This window comes from Arachis hypogaea, chromosome 16 (genome assembly GCF_003086295.3).
Source record: "Arachis hypogaea cultivar Tifrunner chromosome 16, arahy.Tifrunner.gnm2.J5K5, whole genome shotgun sequence".
Lineage (NCBI taxonomy): Eukaryota > Viridiplantae > Streptophyta > Magnoliopsida > Fabales > Fabaceae > Arachis > Arachis hypogaea.
The window spans coordinates 104605935-104630173 of record NC_092051.1 but is presented as its reverse complement, the minus strand read 5'-3'; the positions used below and the strand labels follow the sequence as shown (position 1 = coordinate 104630173).

At 36.1% G+C, this 24239-nt stretch overlaps 1 protein-coding gene, 1 long non-coding RNA gene and 1 pseudogene across 18 annotated transcripts; all 3 read left to right on the top strand.

Moving 5' to 3' along the window:
• LOC112754590 (cytokinin riboside 5'-monophosphate phosphoribohydrolase LOG7-like) overlaps positions 1–23866 on the top strand; it is an 88827-nt pseudogene extending 64961 nt beyond the window's left edge.
• Positions 17229–21688, top strand: LOC112754591 (bifunctional aspartate aminotransferase and glutamate/aspartate-prephenate aminotransferase-like). 17 transcript variants are annotated; one of them, XR_011874408.1, is made up of 8 exons: positions 17234–17607; positions 17865–17961; positions 18163–18358; positions 18457–18519; positions 18641–18754; positions 18835–19014; positions 20534–20638; positions 21297–21511. XR_011874408.1 is itself a non-coding variant. In XM_072220912.1 (4 exons), exons 2-4 carry the CDS (start codon positions 18614–18616, stop codon positions 21300–21302), a joined length of 252 nt encoding a protein of 83 aa, XP_072077013.1. In that variant the 5' UTR covers positions 17229–18358; positions 18457–18613; the 3' UTR covers positions 21303–21511. The 17 variants fall into 17 exon arrangements, 1 of the variants encoding a protein (XP_072077013.1); XR_011874406.1 differs by having other exon boundaries at positions 18111–18358; XR_011874401.1 differs by having other exon boundaries at positions 17235–17607; positions 18095–18358.
• LOC140180357 (uncharacterized) lies at positions 22642–23258 on the top strand. Its single transcript, XR_011874410.1, has 2 exons — positions 22642–22818; positions 22928–23258. It is a non-coding gene; the product is annotated as an uncharacterized lncRNA (long non-coding RNA).
• Positions 23867–24239: the final 373 nt, after the last annotated feature.

Sequence of the window (24239 nt, the reverse complement as noted above, 5' to 3'; positions counted from 1 at the left end):
GTGAATTCTAAACCGTCAATTCTCCAATCATCAAAAACCCTCCTACAAAGTTCGGGACAAAGATAAAGAAGCGAAGAAAAAAGAGGAATATAGCTCAGAAAAGCCACGAAGATATCATAACTACACCACACTCTGAGTTTCTCTCGTTGACATCTACAGAAAAATCTGTCACACTGAAAAACTTTCATCTCCTCATTCTATTAAGCACAAGAAAGCTGAAAGTCAACGGAGTATTGTGAGTACCACAAACTATATAGGTATTCCACTAATGATTGCTATGATCTGAAAAATGTGATAGAGAAACTGGCCAGAGAAGGTTGGTTAGACAGATACCTTACGAATAGGTCCGGCAATCCAGGGAAAAGGAAGATAGGTGATAAAGACGGGAATCAACTAGATCAGCCATCACAAATCTCTAACAGACACATTCACATGATTGATGAAGGATTTGCAGGAGAAGACATAATGAAGTCTTCTCGAAAAAGGCATCTAAAAGAAGTCTACCAGGTTAGCGAGGAAAATGAAGTGCCCAACTTACCTATAACCTCGTTCACTAAGGAAGATGCCCAAGAGGTGACTCCTGGTCATGACGATCCTGTTGAGATCACAATGACACTTGCCAATGCAAACCTCCGCAGAAATATGGTAGATCATGGGAGTTTGGCCGATATATTGTTTAAGACTGCCTTCAAAAAGCTTGGATTAGATGAAAAGGAGCTGAGGGCTTACCCGGATAACCTCTTCAGGTTAGGCGATACACCTATCCAACCCCTTGGTTTTATCTCATTACATACCACTTTTGGTAAGGATATGAAATCAATAACCTTAAGTGTTGACTATATTGTGATCAACATGGCATCAGTCTACAATGTCTTAATAGGTTGGACAACCTTAAATCAGCTAGTTGCAGTTATTTTTACACTTCACCTATAGATGAAATTCCCGACCCCAGAAGGGATCGCCACCGTCAAAGAAGATTAAAAGTTAGCAAGAAAATGAGATAATGAAAGCCTAAATCTACGAGACAATACAAAGGGTAAGGAGGTCAACACTATTAAACTCGGCAGTGTCCAAGCACGAGAAGAGCTATGACCACAACCCGGCAGAAAAATAGAAGAGGTTCAAAACGAAGATCAGGCAGAGAAGACAACAAACATCGGGGATAACCTTAATGAAGGATTAAAGGCAAAACTTGTTGAATTCTTATAACAAAATGCCGACCTCATTCCTTGGAAAGCCTTTGATATGCCTAGTATACATCACCACCTTATGTGTCATAAGCTCACTGTTTATCCAGGCTCACGACCTATTCAACAAAGGCGGTGGAAGCTCAGTTCTGAAAGAACACACGTCGTGGAAGAACAAGTGCAAGCTCTGCTAGAAGCTGGGTTCGTAAGAGAGGTAAAATACCCTTTGTGGCTAGCTAATGTGGTACTTTTGAAAAAACAAAACGAAAAGTGGCAGATGCGCATTGATTATACTGACCTCAACAAAGCTTATCTTAAAAACCCATATCTCCTCCAAACCATTGATGCCTTAGTAAATTCAGCTTCAGAATATAGATACCTTTCCTTCATGGATGCGTATTTGGGTTACAACCAAATTCCAATGTACAAGCTGGACTAGGAAAAGACCTTTTTCATCACTTCAAAGGCTAACTATTGTTATGTGGTCATACCTTTTGGATTGAAGAATACTGGAGCCACATATTAATGATTAATAAACAAAGTTTTCTCACCTCACCTTGGAAAATTAATGGAAGTATACGTGGACGACATGCTTCTCAAGAATAAAAAAGATGCCAATCTCTTGTCCGACTTAACCGAAGTATTCAGCACAGTAAAAAAGCATGGAATGAGACTAAATCCCTCAAAATGTACCTTTGCAGTGGAAACTGGGAAGCTTTTAGGCTTTATGCTCACCTAAAGGAGTATTGAGACCAACCCAAACAAATGGAAGACAATATTAGAGATGAAAACCCGACCTATCTCAAAGAAGTCCAACAATTAAATGGAAGGCTGGTAGCCTTATCTAGATTCTTGGCAGGATCAGCTTTGAAGTCTTTACCCCTGTTCTCAATACTCAATAAAGGAAGCCGATTTGGAAGGCTCTGACCTTATTTTCAAACTCATACTATAAGAGTCCGAACTAATCAGTCTATGAAGCACATCTTACAAAAAACGGATACGTAGGTCAGATGCTACAATGGGCAATAGAGCTATCTAAGTTCGTGGCTGAATACACTGAAACTCTTGGAAGCCCTGCAGCCAATAACTTATATATAGATAGATCATCCAACAAAGCTGGAAGTGGAGCAGGGGTTATTCCGGAGAGCGAGAAGGAACTCGGATAGAACTTTTATTGAAATTCGAGTTTCTAGCCTCCAACAATCAAGCCGAGTATGAATCCTTATTTGTTGGCTTGAGGCTAGCCAAAGAAGTTGGGGCAGTAAAGTTGATTGTGTTTATTAATTCTCAAATAATAACCTCTCAATTTAATGGGACCTATCAGGCTAAAGATCCCAACATTAAGAAGTACTTAGAAGAAGCATAGGAGCAATTAGCTCAATTTGCGAACAAAGTTGTGTTGGCCGGGTTAAAATGCATACTACAAGTTGCAAATGGAGCATGGGCAGAGGAGCTTCCTCAAGTCTTGTGAGCATATCGGATAACCTCCCGGTTAACAACAGGAGAATCTCCTTTCCGACTTGCTTACGGTATAGAGGCCATGATACCTATAGAAGTCAATGAAGAATCTCAAAGGGCTAGATTCTATGATGAGATAGGAAACATTCGAGCTCAATGGGAAGAACTTGATCTCCTCCCAAAAGTCCAAGAACAAGTTCGGGTAAAAGAAGAAGCATTGAAATAAAGAATGACCTTAAGGTACAACAATAAAATTATTAGGAGAAGCCTTGCTACAAACAACTTCATACTAATCCGAAATGACATCGGAACACAGAAGTCAGGCGAAGGAAACCTGGCTGCAAACCAGAGGGGACCTTATAAGTTCACCAAAGTCCTAGAAAAAGGTTACTATAAAGTGAACGACTTAAGGGGAAACGAGCTCCCAAGGTCGTAGCACGCATGTAATCTAAAAAGATACCACAGTTAGGAAGTGCACGTTTCTCCCTAGTGTACTCTTTTTTCCGACTTCATAGTTTTCTCTGGAGAAGGATTTTCCTAAAAGGGATTTCAATGAGGCACCATAGCAAGGGTTAATGGGTTAATAAAAACTCTTAGTAACAAAGCTTATGTAAATCTGTTTTTTCTTATTAATAATAATTCATTTTTTCATTTAGTTTCCCATTCAAACGCACTAATTTAAGCTCGAAAAATCACAAAAATGATTGCCCAACCTAGATGGTCTGCAAAATGAAGCGACGAGGTACAAATTAGTGTAAGAAGTTACATAATTAAGTAGATCGTGGTCCGATCTCATTTGAAATATAAAAGTGAAAGAGTTGGACCTAAAACGAATCGCAAAAGTAACTTAACAAAACCGACTACTTAAAGTTGGAACACAATTAAGGGAAATAACATTAAAGATCCAATATAACGACCAAGCCACTTTGACCGACGTCTTTAGGGACTTAAAAAATTAGAATCCAAAGTTACCAAGTGACTCAAAATCATTAAGTCACAGAAAACTGAACTACGCCAACTAATAGAGGATGAAGGAATATTCATTCATGCAAAAAACCACCACATATTCAAGTATTGGAAAAAGATTTTTTTAGCAGTAAAGCAAATTATTCACACTACAACTATTACAAAAAAAAAATCAAATTATTCATAAAAGACCCACAAGTTGGGTCATACAAATTCTGAAAATTGAATTACGAAGGAGTGATTTGTTAACCAGAACTCATGTTGGAAACGTCTTTGGTCTGCGCAGAAAGGGTCAGGAGAGTTTCTGGTTGAGAAGGAGTAGGCTCATCGTCCATACGAGTAGGAAGGCTCTGAGAAGCGCCTTCAACTTGAACTTCTAAGGCCTTCAGATAGGGCATAGGAACACCTTCCTCATCATTAGGTGCAGGAACGATCTTCCCATTAGCTACAATATTGTCGGGACTGATAAGAGAGAGGTCAGACTCGGGAGCTATAACTCAGAACTGAACCTTCAGATTTTCTTCCAACTCATCCATTCCTTCAACAATAGTCCTTTCCATCTCTACATATTTTTCCCTAAACTTGACGACCTCATCCACCAACTCAAGCTTTTTCCCGAAGACCCTGGTGTAACTCTCCTCGGACTTCTTTTTTAAGCTCTCCGCCATAGTTAAGGCGGCCTCATATTGCTTTACCCTTTCCTGAGCCTTGCCAAGGTCGGAAATAAGTACCTCTTTCTTGCCCTCTAACTCCTTTTTTGATTCCCTTAACGATGCCACCTTAGCTTGTAAATCAATCAAAGTACGCTAAGTGGCACCAAGGGGTCTTCTCTAATTCCCTCAGCAAAGTTGCATACACTCCGGCCATCCGAACTCCGCTCCAGGCAAGTACTTGAAGATGGCTTTTTACGAAAACATCATCCATGCTAATATAGCTATGGAGAAGGATGTGTTTCTCACTCCAAGCTGTTGCATTAAAGTTCTGCTCATAAATACCTACTGATTTTGTAGCCTTACGCCTTTTATGGTTCGGCTCGGGATTGGAAGGTGGAGGAAGAGTTGTTTACTTTCCCGAGCTAGAAGGGGGGAGTCGGTTGAGGAGTCGGGCCGACAATAACTTTTACCGAGGCTGACGCGCCTAAGCCCGATTTAAAAGATGAGAGATCGCTATATTCACTAACTTCTTTTAATTGGATAGTTCGGGCAACAACAGTTTTTTTGGCAGACTGAAGAGTTTCCTATGCAACCGACTTGGGAGTCATCTTTTCTGTATGATATCAAAGTCAGGTCACATTAGCCACCAAAATAAATCAGCAAAATCATATCTATAAAATAGAAAGAATGCTACCTAGCTCGAGTCGGATTTGGCTCGGATTCCCCAAGTATTTTTCGATATCCAGATAAGGAGCTCAGCCATAGTATTCCTGGAATAAGGCGATGAGCGGATAATTTATACGCTTTTTTGCATTGTTTTTAGTATGTTTTTAGTATATTTTAGTTAGTTTTTATTATGTTTTTATTAATTTTTATTTAAAAATCACATTTCTGGACTTTACTATGATTTTGTGTGTTTTTCTGTGATTTCAGGTATTTTCTGGCTGAAATTGAGGGACCTGAGCAAAAATCTGATTCAGAGGCTGAAAAAGGACTGCAGATGCTGTTGGATTCTGACCTTCCTGCACTCAAAGTAAATTTTATGGAACTACAGAAGCCCAATTGGTGCGTTCTCAATTGCGTTGGAAAGTAGACATCCTGGGCTTTCCAGAAATATATAATAGTTCATACTTTGCCCGAGATTTGATGGCCCAAACAGGCGTTCCAAATCAGCTCAAGAATTCTGGCGTTTAACTCCAAAACTGACACAAAAGCTGGAGTTAAACGTCCAAACTGGTACAAAAGCTGGCGTTTAACTCCAAGAAAAGTCTCTACACATGGAAGCTTCAATGCTCAGCCCAAGCACACACCAAGTGGGCCCGGAAGAAGATTTCTGCATTAATTACATATTTTTGTAACCCTAGGCTACTAGTCCTCTATAAATAGGACCTTTTACTATTGTATTTTCATCTTGGTTCTTCTGGTTCCCCCTCTAGGGCCGAAGCCAATGACCACCATTATCACTTTTGTATTTTCAACGGTGGAGTTTCTACACGCCATAGATTAAGGTGTGGAGCTCTGCTGTTCTCCATGAATTAATACAAAGTACTATTATTTTTCTATTCAACTCAAGTCTATTTCTTCTCCAAGATATTCATTCGTTCTTCAACTTGATGAATGTGATGATCCGTGACACTCATCATCATTCTCAACTATGAACATGTGCCTGACAACCACCTCTGTTCTACTAGCAATGGCTTGAATGCGTATCTCTTGAGTTTCTAATCTAAGATTGGAACCTTCGTGGTATAGGCTAGAATTATTGGCAGTCATTCCTGAGATCCGGAACGTCTAAACCTTGTCTGTGGTATTCTGAGTAGGATCTGGGAAGGGATGACTGTGACGAGCTTCAAACTCGCGATTGTTGGGCGTGTGACAGACGCAAAAGGATCAATGGATCCTATTCCAGCATGATCGAGAACCGACAGATGATTAGCTGTGCGGTGACAGCGCATTTGGAACATTTTCACTGAGAGGACGGGAAGTAGCCATTGACAACGGTGATGCCCAACATAAAGCTTGCCATGGAAAGGAGTATGAATGATTGGAAGAAGGCAATAGGAAAGCAGAAGTCCAGGGGGAACAAAGCATCTTCATACGCTTATCTGAAATTCCAACCAAAGAATTACATAAGTATCTCTATCTTTATTTTATGTTTTATTTATCTTTTAATTATCAATTCTCCATCACCATCTGAATTCGCTTGACTGAGATTTACAAGGTGACCATAGCTTGCTTCAAGCCGACAGTCTCTGTGGGATCGACCCTTACTCACGTAAGGTATTACTTGGACGACCCAGTGCACTTGCTGGTTAGTTGTGCGGAATTGTGACAAAGTGTGATTCACGTTTGAGAGCTCCAAGTCCTTTGGCGCCATTGTTGATGATCACAATTTTGTGCACCAGGCGACTACACTCTCCTCGACCTCATCCAAATCATCTAGCCCATACTTAACAACTACAGGGTTCTTCTCCTATTACAAGCTAAAAATAGGCTCATCCCTTTCATTCAGAAAGAAAGGTTGGACACCCTCAACGGAATAGATCTTAAAAAAAGTAAATTTTCAAGTCATAAAATGAATCATCAAAAATGGTGAAAACCTTCCTCCTTTGAACAGCTCAGAAGGAGATCTAGCCATGTTTCTTGGAGTTCAAGGGTTTGGTAAGGACAAAAAGATAAAAGAATACCTTCAGAGAAGGCAGGATGTCAAGCTCCCAACAAAGAAGTTGATAAATCTTTAAGAAGCCCAAGAATTGGGATGAAGCTGGGAAGAAACAACCTTACAAACCCTAAGGACATCGGATTCGAAGTAAAAAAAAAGGCTAACCCCTAATTTCGTAAAAAAAACACTAGTATACATATATGAAATGGCGTTCCAAGTTACTAAGTCGAGGGAAATACACCATCTCCTCAGGACTGGCAACTAAGATCTCATATCTACGCTCATCCACTCGATTTTCATATAACCTATGGTGCCTACGAAAGATATCGACATACTCTCTATCAATAACAAGGATGGGAGTAAGAATAGATATATCTACCCAGGTCAGATCGGATGTAATTTTAAAGGACATGTTGTGAATAACTGGCCAAGATATATAAACTATACCTATAATGCAACAAACAGGAAATCGTCACAACAAGTCAAAAAGTCGGGTAACAATCACAAGAAGTCGAGTCATCGTCAACAACACCAACAAATGATTATAGTTCTTACAAATTCTCATAAATATAACAATTACCATCACATTATTAGATACAGAAATGGTTCCATCTTCAACAAATAAAGTTGCACCATTTGGGGCAAAACAGTATAAAAATCCCACACTTAGGTTGATCGATGGCAGTAACAAATGTTCAAATTCAAGAAAGAAAAAGAAGCAAAGTTTTCCAAAGAATTTCTCAACAGACAAAGAAACATAGCCAAAAGTCATAACAACGACATCACCCAAAACATAAAAACAAAGACAAAAGTTCAAAAAATAAAAACGCTAACTTGAAGGAATGCGAAGCGGAAAAAGGGGCACTTGTAATAGCAAGACACAAAGGTTCCACTCCAAAGTACAGACAAAGCTTTCCAAGACTCAAGATAGAGAAAATCTTTAATGCAAGAATGGATGCAAGAAAAGTAGTTGAAGGGATTTGTTGAAAGAAAGAAGACGATGAAGTGCAAACGTTTCAGAAAGAAAGGCGAAAAAGAAAAAAGAAAAATAAGTTTGAGTATTTATAAGACACTAGGGGCAAAAGGGTGATTTTACGATCCCTCATTTATGGCGTGAAATTACCAAAGTAACCACAGAGTGACGTGCGCAAGATATGAAAAGACATAACATCTTTTCATTTAAAATATGTCGAGTACCTGATATAATACTTGAAAGGCAGTCTATCCGATCTAATACGCTAAATCTGCAAGGAATCAGCATGATCTATAAATGCTTGAGCCCGACCTTGTAAAAATCGGACTCAAATAGGGGGCACTGTTCATATCTTGGCCTAAAAAATATAGCCAGACCCAAAAGGAATAAAAGTCCACCCGACGGATGTAGTTTCATCTACTCCTACCCGACCTCATAAAGGTCGGGTGTGATGACGGCAGTTTAGCCTTACTTATTTGAATAAATAACTAACTCTTAAGATATCTCTTATCCATCTAGAAGGGAGATCTAAGAAACTTCCCTATAAAAGGGGAACGATCATCCGCTATTCAAGGAGGAACTACTCTAAAAGGTGGTTATCTTTTCTACTATAAATACAGTGACACACTCAGGTATATTTAGAACCCAATCTACAAAAAACCTGCTTAAACCCTTGCTAACATAAGCATCAAAATCCCTTACAGGTATCACCCCCACCTCCTCACAAGAAACTCGAACGGCGGCACCTCGACATCAGTAAAGTCGGATGCTGTCCTAAAAGGAATTTGGACCTAACGTTCAGGCCCAAATCCATCCATTTCAGGCAATCCTTGGAATAATACCCATACCTATGGTTTTGTAATACGTATATTTAGGATATATATTGTAAGACCCAGAACTTTGAAAAAGGGGCCATCATGAGCTAATTTCAAATTCAGTATTTCTGTAGTATAAAAGTCGTCGTAATGTCCGATCTATCAGAGTCGCACAGCCGGAAGCGTGAGCTTTGGTTAGTTAGGGTGTTACATTATGGTATCAGAGCGGTCATTCCTGTAGAGCCTGAGGAATAGACTGACTATGCTTCAGTTGCATAATCTGAGTATGCAATAGTCTTGTCGAATGACGAGAATTAGAGCTTTATGCACATGACGATCTATTGATTAACGCTGTTAGTCTTGCATTGCATAATTCTTGGTATTAATTTTGGCTGGCTTAATACTAGTGAATTATGTATATGAAAGCACTAATGGGTTATCATAGATGATATGCGGGTTTTGGGTAAAACGAATCGCGGGTTTTGGGAACGTTGGAAATTATTTCTCGAGGCTATTCAGTTGTGTATCTTGGATTCTGTTCGAGTCGACCTGTTCTTTCATATCCTAACTTGAAGTTCTTGTTTGCTAATCATTTTGAAAAGTAGTTTGATTTTTCAACTCTATTCCTCTATTCATATGCATTATTGTTTGATCTTAATTGCATATGCTTGTTTGCAGTCCTTGTTACATCTATCTTCCTCTGTTTGAGTTCTTCTTGACTCACGTATTCTTTGATATAACTTTGAACTTGTCTTAATGCGCTGTGCCTTTTAACTCCGGATTCTGAGTCCATTCTTAGAGAAATTGTTGATTTAGTTTTTCTCTTATTTGACAGTGATTACAGCCAATTTTGAGATTTTTATAAAAATTGCTGTTAATTAGATATATACTTATCTGTATATATAAAACTTTGAAGATTACTTACACAGTTTAACAACTATCTATTTTTAATACCTCGCCTGTACTTTTACTGGTTTATGGATTGCACTTACTTTAAATAAAATTTGACTTTCTAATAATTTTGCTACAATTCCAATGCATATCTTTATGTGATTATGTATTTCGGTATTTTTCAAAAATTCTGGAGAGAAAGGGATTTTTAGTTTTTATTCTGGTTGATTTTCGTTGATAAACTTTACCTAATTTATTTTTGGCTTGAGTTTGGTTTAGCATACTACATTGTTTATGCCATTGTTATTCTTTTGAAAATGTTGGACTCATAGCTTTCTTCTTACCAACGGACTCATTCTCTTTTAAGCTTTTCATCTCCATGAATGTCATACTTGATTCTGTTTTAATTATTCTTCTATCTCTTGTGAGCACTACAACCAATCTTAGTTTCCTTCTCTGGTGAATCTCATGCCTAGTGGATATTGTTCGAACTCCCTTGATTTGAGATCCTTCCTTGTATGGCTTGACTCCTTTCTAAGTACATCCTAATTTTCTTGAATATCCTTCTGAGATGGTGATTTCAAGTATACTTTTGGAGTCTTGTTTCGGACTTTTTGAAGTTTTGAATTCTCTTTGAAGAAGTTCTAAACTAAATTTATTTTTCTGTTGCCTGATTGTAATTGAAACCATTGTTCAATTTTGACAAAGTTGATTTAAAGTTGGCATGCGCCATTTTAAATGAAGTTTTGGGAAGCTTCCATATTTATCGGAAACCTGTCCGTTCGTAATGCACCACTTATTTCCTTTATCAATTTATAAGAAAATGTTACCTCGGATTTTTTTTTCTAAATAGAGTTTAACTTTCCCTTTCATCCTTGCTAAAACTTTTATACACGCTTGTTTGAATATGGATCTTGGGAATTTTTGAACAAGCATTTGATTTCTATTCCGAGTTTTATGATTGCTTTTGGTTAGGTGGTGCACCTAACTATCTTTCTAACATATTTGAGGAGATATTTTAGCTCTTAGCCAAACTTGTGTGCATTTGGTTTTTAACATTCTATATAATCTACTTCAACATGAATTTGAATTAAAGCAAAGCCACGTTTATGCTTTTGTTACTCTCTTGAAAGATGTTTGTTGTTTAACTTCTCTTTCAGACCGTGAAGTGATTTTTTTGCAAGTTTTTTATTCTTTTATGAACAATGTATTCGGAAGTATTTTAATCGTGCTCTTAAGTTCTGTGAGCTTTGTCTTGGGTTGAGATATTCTTTCCTGTAGACCTCATACTTCTTTGACTTAGCTTGAATTTGTTTCGAACTAATGTGCTAATTCTTCTTCTTATCGGTTCTATTGGATTTCCTTAATCCAAGGGTTATTTTTGAAGTTATCAGTTGACTATTTCTAGCAAACTTCATTGCTTGAGAATTCTTGTTTACCTAGAATTGGATGCATTCCCTCAAATCTATGAGTATTATCCTTGACATTTGTCTCTCCTTTCTAGAATCTTGTATCCTTCTGAGTAAACTCAAGAATTGTTTGATATCACGTGTGACTTGTAGACGTAGTAATACGATGTGTTAGTTCATTAAGACGTGATATGTGTATACAGAAGTTGAAGCGGTAGGTGTGCAACGTTATGAGTTGTGGGTGTTTTGTTCCTTACGAACGGATTTGCGGTTGTTAGGCTTATGATCGAATATGGGGATTGTAAAGTGCTTGATGGAGTTGGAAAGTTGAAGCTTTGAGGTTGATATGAGATTAGTGTGCAGATGTTGAGCACATCATTTTAACCCCATCCTGTTTTATAGCCTTCGACGCCTTGCCTTGCTATCACATGTTTAAACCGTGTCATCTTTTGCATTGAGCCTATCTTGTAACGTTTACTTTGCAATCACACTTCTCCCTATGTATCCTTAAGCATACGACAATCTAAGTATTTGAAAACCGTATATATGTTTATATGATGAGATATTTTTGCTTCTTCCTTAAATGTGGTCAAGGGTGAACTGTTATGAATTTCTTTCGTCTTGTATCAATTTTCGAGGATGAAAATTTTTATAAGGTGGGTAGAATGTAAGACCCAGAACTTTGAAAAAGGGGTCATCATGAGCTAATTTCAAATTCAGTATTTCTATAGCTTTAATTTCAGAAATTATCTTATTAAAGATAATTAAAGCAAGTTTTGATTTATTGAATTTGAAATAAGTTATAGTTATTATCCAATTTTACAATTATTAGATTATTTTTTATATTTAAATTATAAAGTTGGTAGTTGTGAAATAATAAGGATTTTATATGATTTGGACTAAATAATTAATATTTTTAAAGTATTGATACTGATGTTTTGGGAAAATAAAGGATTTAATTATATTATTCCTAATTATTGGATTTGAACGTTTTATTGAAAGTAATTTGTGAAATTGAGGAACAAATAGTATCTTTATAGATATTATTGTTGGGTTTAATTTGGGTTTCAATTACTATATTATTCCCAATTTTATTTGAATTTACCAAAGTGCCCCTAACCCTAAGTTTAAAAATGAAACCCTAACCCTGAAAACCATAACCAACCCGTTTCCCCCAAGACCCAGCCATAGCACTCAAAATGTTCCCTCACCAGCAGCAGTAGCACGCGCTGCTTTCCCTTCTTCTTGAATGAAAGAAATGAAATGGCAGAGGGAAGGGGAAGAAGGGAGATGTTCGCCGGCGCCACTGGGTCTCGCCACCACCGTCGATGCCTCTAAGCGAGACGCCGAGCTGCTGCACGTGGGGAAACATTCTGCCACCGCGTCCTGCCCAGTTGAGGTCGCCGCCGTTGTTTGCGGGGCCGTCTCCGTCACAGATCGGAGCTGAGGCGAGAGGGGAAGAGACTGGCGGGAAGGCCTCGCGAGGAGGGTTTACGCCGTGCCACCACCGGTGCTAGGGTCTGACACCGCCTGTCACCGTCGCGAGCTTCCTTGCCGTTGTCACAGAAGCTGCCTTCGCCGGTGCCATTGGAGGCGCGAACAGAAGAAGAACGCCGTTGAGAGGGGAACCGTGAGCTGCGAGCCACGGATTGAGAAGAAGCTCCACCCTCGTTGCCACTGGAGGAGTTCCGTGCGCTGCCGCCGAGGGTTGCCGCTGGTGGGGAGAAGATGCCATCGCCTCACGCTGCTACCACCATCTGAGCTCGCTGTTGCTGATGATGGTAAGCCCAAACCGCCGCCGGAAAAGGGTTCAGACCACCGCAGATGTCGCTGTCAGAGAAGGAAGCTGCGCCTCTGTGTTTCTGACTACCGAGGTATGGTTCTGTGACTTTCGGGACCACTGCCGGAGCTTCTGGCTACTTCTGCCGTCGCCGGAAAATCCTGCCGATAAGGGTCTTGTCATTAGCATCTGTCTTTTTGAATTCCGATGATACTATGGTCACTGCCTGTTGGTTTCAGTCGTCGTGATTGGAATTCGTCGCCGTTGCCACTTGAGGTGGCTGTCGGGCTACCACCGAACTGGTTCGGAGACTGTTACTGTTTCGGTTCAGCCGTTCCTCCTTCGGTTCGGTAAGCATTTTCGATATGAAAGCCCTTTAGTTACTGTTCCGCTATCATACGCTGAGGTTTGTGGCGTTAATTGCTATAAGATTGAGTTTCGGTTGTTGTATGTTACGATTAGAGTTGTTAAGATTGTGGAGAAATCAAGTGGAGCCGAGTTGTTGGTTGCTGTCATTTCGAGTTGAGGCGGAAAGGACTCTGTGAGACGTTTGGGTTATGGATTTACGTTTTGAGGTAAGGGCGCTTTCCGAAAACTATATTTTTATATATTGGAATTATTACATATGGATATTGATGTGAGACAATGATTTGGTGATTGTATCATCGTTATGTATTGTTTGATTGTCTCGAATGATTATGAATGTTGTTTGGCTGGATCGTTGTGCGGTTTTGTGAAACGGAATGCTTTTCAAGTTGACTCTTTTAAAGATTTGAGATCGAGTTTAATCCGTTGAGAATTGATTTGAGTTAATTTTTTTGAGAATGTAAAAAATAGAATACACCATTGTATTCAGCCTGGTTTACTTTAAATGATCTGGTTTTGATAAATCATTGTTGCTGAACCGTTTCTTTAAAGCTTTAGAAATGAGTTTATTTGGCTGATAATGATTTGATTTTGAAACGGTTTCCTTGAAAAATGGAAATGAGGTGACTGTTGAATTTGGCTTGCCTTTGAACTGATTTTAGATTTTGGGCTGTTGAAAAGGATTGTGCAACGGTTTTGTTGGAACCCGAACCGGGTGACAAAGTCCAAGTTTTAGGGGAGGTGCTGCCGAAATTCCGGTAGAATCTGGGACTTTACTAAAACGTTATTCGGAAACTCACGAGTTAAAGATTTCTACTATATTTTCTGAATTATTAAGAAAGGGATGTCTTATGCTTCTGAAATGAATTATTAAAAAGAAAATTGTGATTTAGTCTTTTTTCTTAAGAAAAGTATTATATTTTCCTTGTGAACAAGTCATTTAGAAGAAACTTATGCTTTAAGGCTATTTTAAATGTAAAAAAGGGGGTTTATGCCTTTGAATTGATTTGAGGGTTTCAATTAGAGAAGTTTCAGTGACTTTGAAAGAACCTAAACGTCTATTGACAAGTTTCATTCTAAAATATTTTGGGAAAAGTTTTAAGTACTCTTTGAGTTCTGAATGTTTGCAAGACTAAAATAATTTTTGAGCAGTTGAAATGCTTTAGAATTTCCATGGGGTTGAAGCTGGTTTTTGTTTAAGTAAAGGAAACGGCTTTGAAAAGAGTAATTGATTACATGACTTGGTTTGGCTTAGATCCTATTTTGTTACTCAAATCAGGAAGCCAAGGTTTTAATGATTTAAGTGAATTTGAGGAAATGAGTTATGTTAATCTCCCCTAAAGACTTGAGACTCTGTCGAGGAACTTTCGTTATAAAATTCAGTTGTTGGATGGAGGATTTTGAATATTTTCAAATAACTCTTTAATTTCCATGGTTTTAGAAGTTTTGGAAAGAGGATGCCGAGAGTGGCGTTGTTTTAAAAAGGACTTTACTTTGAGTAAAAGTGGCTTGTGAGCCTGGGATGATTTGAGAAATGAGAATTTTAAAGCCAAGGCTGGAAAGGATTAATTTTTTAATCCTTTTTTTATTTCAAAGTAAAGTGGATTGAGAAAAAGTAATTTATGGCTTAAATGCCGATTTTGCGAAATGATGATGTTGAATCGTGGAAGTGCTATTTTGTTATGAGTCGGAATGGTTGTGTATGATATTCAATTATGGCTGATTGCCGAATGAGTCATGAGTCATATGGCTGACTATGAATTATGAATTTAAGCCGGATGGCTGAGATGGGTGTTGATCCATGGCTGAGAATGAATGCATATATGCTATTGAATGAAATGTGAATGTTGCACTTCCACTATTTGAGACATGAGTTTCCCTGGAAGAAAGCAGTGGCTAGCCACCATGCATTCCAGGTGGAGGCTCGAGACTCTGTTGACCCTATGTCGTAAGTGTGGCCAGACACTGTGAAAGTTCCGGATGAGCTCGCCCCCTGGATATACACCAGTGAGGGTGTTGGATATGGATCATGTTTATGATCACGATTATGTTGAGTATAAATTGAGTTGGGGATGCGCGACAGAGGGACAGTCCAATGGTTAGTTACCAGGACTTGTCGGGTTGGCTTTATAACTGACAGATGATATCATCAGCCACTAGGACAGGCATGCATCATATGCATCTATGTGACATTGTTTGAGTGTGCATATTGTACTTGGTTTACCTTTGTGATTACTTGTGATTAACTGCTATTTGTTCTACTTGCTGTAACTGTTTGTTTGTGCTTGAACCTTCCTATTTGTGTTTGCGACTGAGACTCTGTTGGACTGTGGTGATTGGTTGTTGGTTGGAGTGTTTGGACCTAGGGCCGTGGTTGAAATGTGATGGACCGATGGTTGGTTTCGTTTTTGTGTTTCTGGTTTGGAAAAATATGAAAGGCTATTTTGGTTCAGCATAGATAAACCTTTTTGAAAGGCTTTTGAGTTTTTGAGAATTGAACGATTCCTCTTTCAGAAAAAATTTTCGACTTTACTTTTATTGTAAACCGTTGTTTTTGAAAAGAGGCATAAGACGGTTATTAATCACTGGTACGGTTTATCTTCACGTATCCTATTACAGTAATTCCCAAAAAAATCCTCTACTGAGAACCCTTTCGAGGATGATGTTCTCACCCCCTACATTTTTCCCCTTTCAGGATATGGGCGCAGAAGTCACGAAGAGTTTATTTAGTTGTCGTTGACATGCTCTGTATTGATTTAGATTATTATTTATTACTGTTTCCTCGCCTTTATCTTTACGTATTCTGTAAGAGGGATAGAGATGGTATTGGCTAATGCTTGTAATACCATATATATATATATATATATATATATATATATATATATATATATATATATATATATATATATGGATGTACTCTTTATGAGTTTTTTCGTAAGTTGTATGGTATCTATGGATGTACGTTATCGAACGAAAATATTTTTAAATCGGTATTGCGGTTTAAAATTTTAAACAGGCTCATATTTTAGTATTATATAGTATAAAAGTCGTCGTAATGTCCAATCTATCTGAGCCGCGCAGTCGAAAGTGTGAGTTTTGGTAGTTAGGGTGTTACATGTATAATACCCATAGGTAGATATATGCATGTTTTTTTGGGTTAATTATTAGACTGAATATTCCTAAGTCTAGTGAACAAATTGTTTTATCAACTTGCAATCCATATATGTTCAACAGCTAGGAAGCTTCAAACCAACAAAGGGAAACGATACAATGTATGCATGTGGGCTATTTAATTCAGATTCACATGAACATATGTCTCATTAATTGTACATTATATGATGAAGTTTATTTTGCGTGTTTGATGAGTAGGAGCAGATTAAAACATGGCATTATCAACCAATATATATAAAATGGATGGAAATAAATCAAAACAAAGATTTTTTTATGTTGTGACATGTTATGTTGACATTTACAAAGTTGTTACACTGAAAGTCGACAACTTTCTAATTGACTGTTTTCTAAAATGAAAAACAAAGAGAATATAAAAAGTTTTGTACGTACGTGGATCATATATATATATAGACAAATTTTTATTGTTATATATATATATATATATATATATATTATGTTTAGTTAGAGGTTTTCTTTTGAACAAGATATATATATATATATATATATATATATATATATATATATATATATATATATATATATATATATATATATATATATTCTATTTTATAAGGTAGAATTTATAGTGTCTATAATTATGATAGTTACAATAACTAAATAATTTTAATAATATTTCAAAAATATTATTGAAACGAAAGTTAATTTTTTTTATATTTTAGTAATTTTTTATTTTTAAATTAAAAATATTATTAAATAATAAAAATATTTACTTTAATTTTAATAATATTTTGAAGTATTTCTAAAAATAAATAGTCACCATACACTACAACAAATTAAGTATATAGCTACGCTTATTTTACGACACTTAAAATAAATGTCTCTATTTAGCAATACTGTGACACTTTTGCATCAATTTTTTTAACTGTCACTAGTCACTATGTTGAGACTATACCTCTTACACTTTTTCATTTACTTCCTATTTCTTCCACCTTATTCATGCTCGTTTGATATGAGAAGAGGACATGAGAAAGTATCACCACAGCTTAGCCTTCATCGCACTGCAGTTTGCGTTCGCCATTCTCCATTCTTCGTTCGCCGTTTGCCATTTACCGATTGCCGTTCGCCGTTCGCCGTTCGCCGTCCCCCGTCCCCCTCGTCCTTCTCTTCCCCTCTTTCACGAGTATAAAACCCTAATCTATTCTGTTCTTTTCACATTCTGCAGTCAAATCGCGACCGATCATTCTAATTCAGAGCTCTCACGACAGAGCAACCAAAACTTTCATGGATTTCGAATCAATCACTCAGGCCATCGACGGTATATCTGTCTTCTTTCTTTTTCAATTTTTTATTTTTATATCTATGATACACGTAATCTCCAGGGAGGAAATATGCAAATTTAAGTTTCAGGAGGATCAAATTTTTGTATAATCATGATTGAAATCTGAAAATAGGGGATACTATGACTTTGTTATGCCTTGTACGGATTTGTTAGCATTGAAGTTTCACGACTTTTATATATAATTGAAGATGTCTCCTTGTATTCTATTCTTGCCTAATTTTTTATATCAATAGAGTATGAGGGTTCCAAAGAAGGTGTTGTAGTTCGCTGGTATTGAGGATGTGTTTACTTCATCAAGAGGATCCACTAAGACACTGAAATTTCGACAAGGTTTCAAATTCTGTTCAGATTAATTTTTTTCTTCTAGATTGTTTAATTTTATAATCTCCCATTGATGTATTTATTCTAAGTATTGAAAAAGCAAGAATAGCATTATGCTGAATCTTTTAATTATAAGTACCAGTGGGTGAGCAATGCAGCCGAGGAGACCGTGAGCCTTGCATTTTACATGGTGATGTCCTATATGTTTAGGCCTATGGAGAAGAATGAGTACTTTGTGCTTGATGATGAGGAGGAAGAGGCTGCCGAAATGGCCCTTAGGGAAGAGAAATTTGAGCTTTGAATAGGGAAACTCAATTTGGCTGGCTCTTCTTTTGGTTTTGGTTTAACAGTTGAACCTCTCTGTGCCACAGATTTCAGGATGTTCGGTGAAGCTCTTGTGGTTCAGGTCTGTTGGCAGCAAATGCTGTTACTCCCTTTTCTCAGTTTTTTTTATCATGTGTAATATTAGCATACCAAGAAAATTCTAATTTTCTCATCTTGTAGGGATGAGATTTCTTGGTTAAAAGTTTTAGGGAAATTGAGGGTCTTAAAATATCAGAACCCCAGGTTTGAGAAAACTCAATTATGTTTTTGTTAATTCCCTAATAGTTATTCTCTGTGTTTTGTCTCTTCCTAATATGTTTGTTGTTCTGCTTCATAAATGTGTACTCTTTCTTCCCACATGCAGGGGGCATTTTATCTATTCATTGATTTCAGCTACTACTATGGAAAAGAAGCTGAAGGATTTGGTAGAATTGATGATTCGGAGTCCCTTTGTCGATATCTTTTGGATAAGGGCCAGGTAAACTCTTTTAATGGCCTTTATTGTTTATTTGAGGAACATATTTAAGGGCCAGGTAAACTCTGAATCTGAATCTCTAGGAAGTTAGCATTTGTCGTTCGCCACCTCTGAGCTCGTCTCCGATCTGCTCTTTTTTGCTCTTTTATGCCGCTTTCCGCCGTTGCTCTGTTTTTGCTTCAAATCTGCTCTCGCAACCGCTGCTCTGCTCTCTGCTCTGATCCCTCAGTCTCCGTCACTGCCTCTGAACTCTCTCGCCTTTGGTCAGTTCTCTCCACTGATCTGCTCTCATCTAGTTTCTGTGCCTCTCTCAAGATCTTGTTTTTTGATTAATTGATGGTTGATGACTTGATGTGTTAACATATATGGATTCAAATTTTCTAATTTCTTTGTTCATTGATCTATTTTATTAGATTAGCTTTGATATTGCCTCTTTATGAGATGTAAATTCAATGTGTGATTAAATTCAGCAGGAGCTCTTTAATCTCTGGGCTCTTTTCAGTAACCATTTCTTCTCTTTCAACTACAATATTCAACATGTTCGATGAAATGCTTCAACCAAATTTGTTTGATTTTTTTTCTTTGCATTCTCTTATTTCTATTGCTATTGTAGTACAAGTCTGACATTAAAAATGCTCTTATCATTAGGGTTTATTATAGTCTCCGCTTTGATGTTTTACTTTTGTTCATATTATATTGTGAATTAGCTCTTCAATTGAGTATTTAACAATACTGAAATTGAGTGATTTATGTTTAGTAGTTTAGTATCTGAAAAGCTTAGGATCTGTTAGATTAATAGAAAGTTAGAAGCATAAGGAGAGACTAGTAATATTTCACAGTTGAAGAAATCAGTTGGATTGGTTAAAAATTAGCTAATTTTTTAGTTAGATTGGTTAAATGTTAGTTCATTTGTCAATTAGATTGGTTCAGCATTTGCGAGCTTCATCACTGATGACTTTGATTTATCTAAGATTGGTTTTAGTCAATAGTAATGTGGAAAAGTGGTTTATATTTACTTAGCATGTGTTTAATTATGCTTCTGCAAATTTAATTACTCATTACTTTCATGCATCTATGATTGATTTTGCTTAGTAATAATGTTTAAAAATGTAAAAGTAGAGATGCTTCAAACAAATTCCAGACTTGTCACATATGTTTTTGTTGCTAATTAATCTGTTTCTAGGCTATGAATATTGTCCTAATTCCTTGTTATGCCCCAAAATTGGGAAGGAATTCGAAATTTCAAATCAATCATTGAGCTTCATTATCATTTTGTGATCTTCCTTCATTGACTTAACAGCAACTTTGGAATGTGGAAGTTGAGTCAAAAACTGTTAGTCGTGTATGTAATTTAATGCTTGATATTCTTTTAATTAGTTTGAATTAGTTATTTCATCTGTGATATATGAGTGTTAGCACAGTAATTTACTTCTCATGTTTTTCATTTATTTTGGTGAATCAACCACTACATACATTTTGGAATCACGTGATGATTTCTTGGAAGACTTTAGCTATATGTGGGAGGGTAATTAAGTTTAAGTTTGCTTCATCATGTAAGGATGAAAACTATAGTATATTAAAATAGTACATTACATATATACTTTTGTTCATATTATATTGTGAATTAGCTCTTCAATTGAGTATTTAACAATGCTTTTAGTTGGCTCTGAGTTTATATTGTGGATTAGTCATAGGTAGAATTTGTGGTTTCAATCTAATCTTTGGTCATTTCATATGATTTGTGATTGCACTATTTTTGGGTTTTGCTTACTTTCCTGGTAGTATTTGGCATGGTTAGGAGAAGGGAGCATTGATTGCCCTTGGATAGAAACAAGGCCGCTAAAAGAGAGTGAATCCGGTGAAACACTATCAGCTGCAACGTGGGAGGTAAGCATGCTTCCTTGCCACGCAGCCATTGGTTTATGTCTAATTGGTTATGAGTTGAAAACTTATATATGCAGATACTTTACTTGCTAGAAGTTGAAACCACCTTTTATGTCAATTGGATTGTGTTTTGCCGACTTCAAGTTTGTTTGTTCTCATTTTCATCTTTTCCCCTACTTTAGTCTCCTTTTGTGAAGCAGAATTTAACCGTGTAAGCCTATAGCATATTTAATTGAAGAGTGATGTGGACAAATTGAAAAGTTCATTACCATATCATGATAGGATGTAGTGTAGGTCCCACTCAAGGGTGAAGCCACACTCTCTCATTTGATGAACTGATAAGGTCCCAAATGAGTGCGTCCAACATGAGTCAAATCAATTCTTTATTATTTTTAGGAGTAATTCTTGACGAACTAAACTTTAAGGAATAATTTGTAAGTAAATATTGGTGATAAAAGATTAAGTTGTGTAATTAGCAAATTGATTAAGTCTTGCTAAAGCACATTTCTTCTTGATGAACCACTAGTAGTATACAAGTCATACCAAATGTGCCGTTTTAATTTATATTTATTTTTTCTTTTATTTCTTTGATAAACTGTGCAGTGTGCACCATTTATTAACATGGAACTCTTTAATTATATTTTTTACTATGTTTTTACAGGTATGAAGAGAAGAAGGCTAATAAAGAAGTATCAAAGTCCTAAAAAATTTCTCAAAATTGTTGAAGATGCTAAATTAGTGTTATTCCCTAATGCAAGAGGAAATGATCATATCTCAATTTTTAATTTTACCAAATTCTTAAAGTGTGAACCTATACATGATTGTTATTCATGATTGTTATTCTTTGATTTAAGTAATATAATTTTCTTTTATTTCTTTTATGTTTTTATAGGTATGATGAGAAGAAGGCTAAGAAAGAAGGAGAGTTTAAGTGGGATTATGACTATGTAATTAGAATTTGTAGAATTCAACTTTTGAAATACATTGTTGCTATTTTTGTAAAATTTGTGGGATTGAATTTTGATTTGTTGAAATACAATATCATTTCTAGAATTTAACTTTTGATAATAGAAATCTTTGATGTTGAAGAGATTATGACAGTTTAAAACTGTCACTAAATATAGGAAAAACTGTCACAGGAATAAATAACTTAGTAACGGTTTTAAATAGAAAAACTGTCACTAAAAATATTGTGACGATTTAAATAATCACTAAATATGTCTAAAAACTATCATAAGAACTAGTAACTTAGTGACGGTTTAAAATAGTCATGAAATATAAGAAAAAACTGTCACAGAATTTAGTAATTTAACGACAGTTTCAAAATGTTGCGAAATACAGTATAAAAAACACCTTTACAAGTGTTACAAATTAGTGACGGTTTTATACTTTAAAAACCGTCACAAACAATTTAGCGACACTCCTTATCAACGGTGGTCCAAAACCGTCACTATGTCAGCTGGCGACGCTCAAATCTGTGACGCTTTCTTTAACCGTCGCAAAGCCATTTAGTAACAGTTAAAACCGTCACCAAGCATTAAAAAAACCGTCGTTAAAATGCTATTTGTTGTAGTGATACCTACAATAATTATAGATACCATAGCATGCAGTATTTTATAATGATAAAGAAAAGGTAAGAGCTCTTAAGTTTTAAAGAAGAGATGTCACACAGAATTGTTGGTAAATGGAAGATTGGTTGTAATAATATAATAACATAATGTGTGTTGTTGGGTTTCATGCCGGTGGGGCTGTTGAATGTGGACGGATTCTATAATTCGTTGCTGTCCTTCATTGACAAGGCAGTTGATGAAGGCTTTATATCCTCAACTTCACGTCGCATTATCGTCTCGGCTCCCACAGCCAAACAATTGATGCTAGACTTAGAGGTATCATTATTGCTTCTAACCATATATATATATAGTAAAATATAACATATATTAAAAATAAATAATAAAATACATAATAATTAATATTTAATATGTACATAACAATTTTTAGTGGGAAGTATTGAGGCGAGTCTCCTCCCCCCTTCCTTTTTCTACTTTTCCTCTCTCTCCTTTCTTTTCCTTCCCAGCATGTCTGTCGTCTTCTTTCAAAGAGGCCATTCTTGGTCTTTCGTTCTTGATGAAGGGGTTACGTGGGAGCCAACCCGGAAGGCTATACCCAATTCTCCAGCTGATCTGGTAATAACTTGAATCTTTAGGCAATTCTTTAATTTCGCTATGAAGATCCCGATAATAGCATAGCCCTTTCTCTTATTACTAAGAAATTAACGTTTTAACGATGAATTAGGAATCGTCCATATTATGACGAGAAGACGCATTCGTGAAGGCCTATAGAGCCCGTAGAAAATCCTGCCTCTGGATTCCTTGATTGATCTTGTCTTATGAATAGATAGGAAGAGAATCTGATCAATCTAGTTAATTCACTAATTAAGCTTTCAAAAACTAAAATTTTCACAGTTTAACTTCTAAAATTCAAACCAATTTCTAGTTCTTAAAAAATGTACTCATCAGCTTGCGGTTGGCGGAAATGAGATTTGTTTTGGACAACTTTGTCAAACAGTTTTTTGGTATCATCCCGTGTTTATTTTATTTATTTACTAAATTTTCGTTACAATGTACATTTCATAAGCAAATTATTACTAGCTAGTTTACTCAATATATTAAAATGATGGACATTTCATCAAATGTTTTCGTGGTTCAAGGACAACCCCTTTTCCTTTGAGCAAAGCAAAATGGAGATATAAATAACGTAAAATACAAGTTGATAATCAAATATTCAATGCTCTTTACTATGCATTGATCCTAGTCATATAAGAAAATGTGAATGTGTGCAGGAACAAATTCCTGAACAAGATGAGTTTGCATCCAAGTTGGTGTGGGAAGAAAGACTAAATTACGGGACCGAATCAGAAGTTGCCATGTGATAATATATAGTAATAGATCCATCCTCTTTAATTTGTGGCCGATTGATCAAACCACGTTTTTGGGGTTTCTCATTTTAATTAATTAGTAGCAATTTGGGTACATAAATTAGTCATCTAACATATACGCACAGGACCGTAGATGTCAGTAGACAGTACAGTATTTTCTTTTTCTTTTAACGATTTCGCCACTTAATTAATAAGGATTCTACCAATTTCTTTCAATTTTTGTTTGTGATTGTATTTAATAGAAATATCTTTGTAGATGTATTTAATAAAAATATCTTTTTTATAATTATAATTAATAGAAGTATCTTTGTGAATGTGTCTCCTTATAAATATACATGTTAATGCTAATTATAATTAAAATATAATAATTAATTATTGTTGAGAATAAATTAGTAAATATTATATTGGTATCCTATATTTTTCCTTCTTTTAAATACCGTTGGTATATGGAAAATGATGGAAGCTAAAAAATGTGGGATAAAAAAAAATTACAGGATATTTGAAAATTTTTTAAAATTTAATTTCTATGAAAATTGAATTCAATTTCGGTATTTGAAATAAAAATATTTAAATTAGTTTAGATAAAATTCAATTTAATTCTATTATTTTTTCTCAAAATTAATTCCAATTTAAATAGATCTGATTTAAAATTTAATTCTATTAAAATTT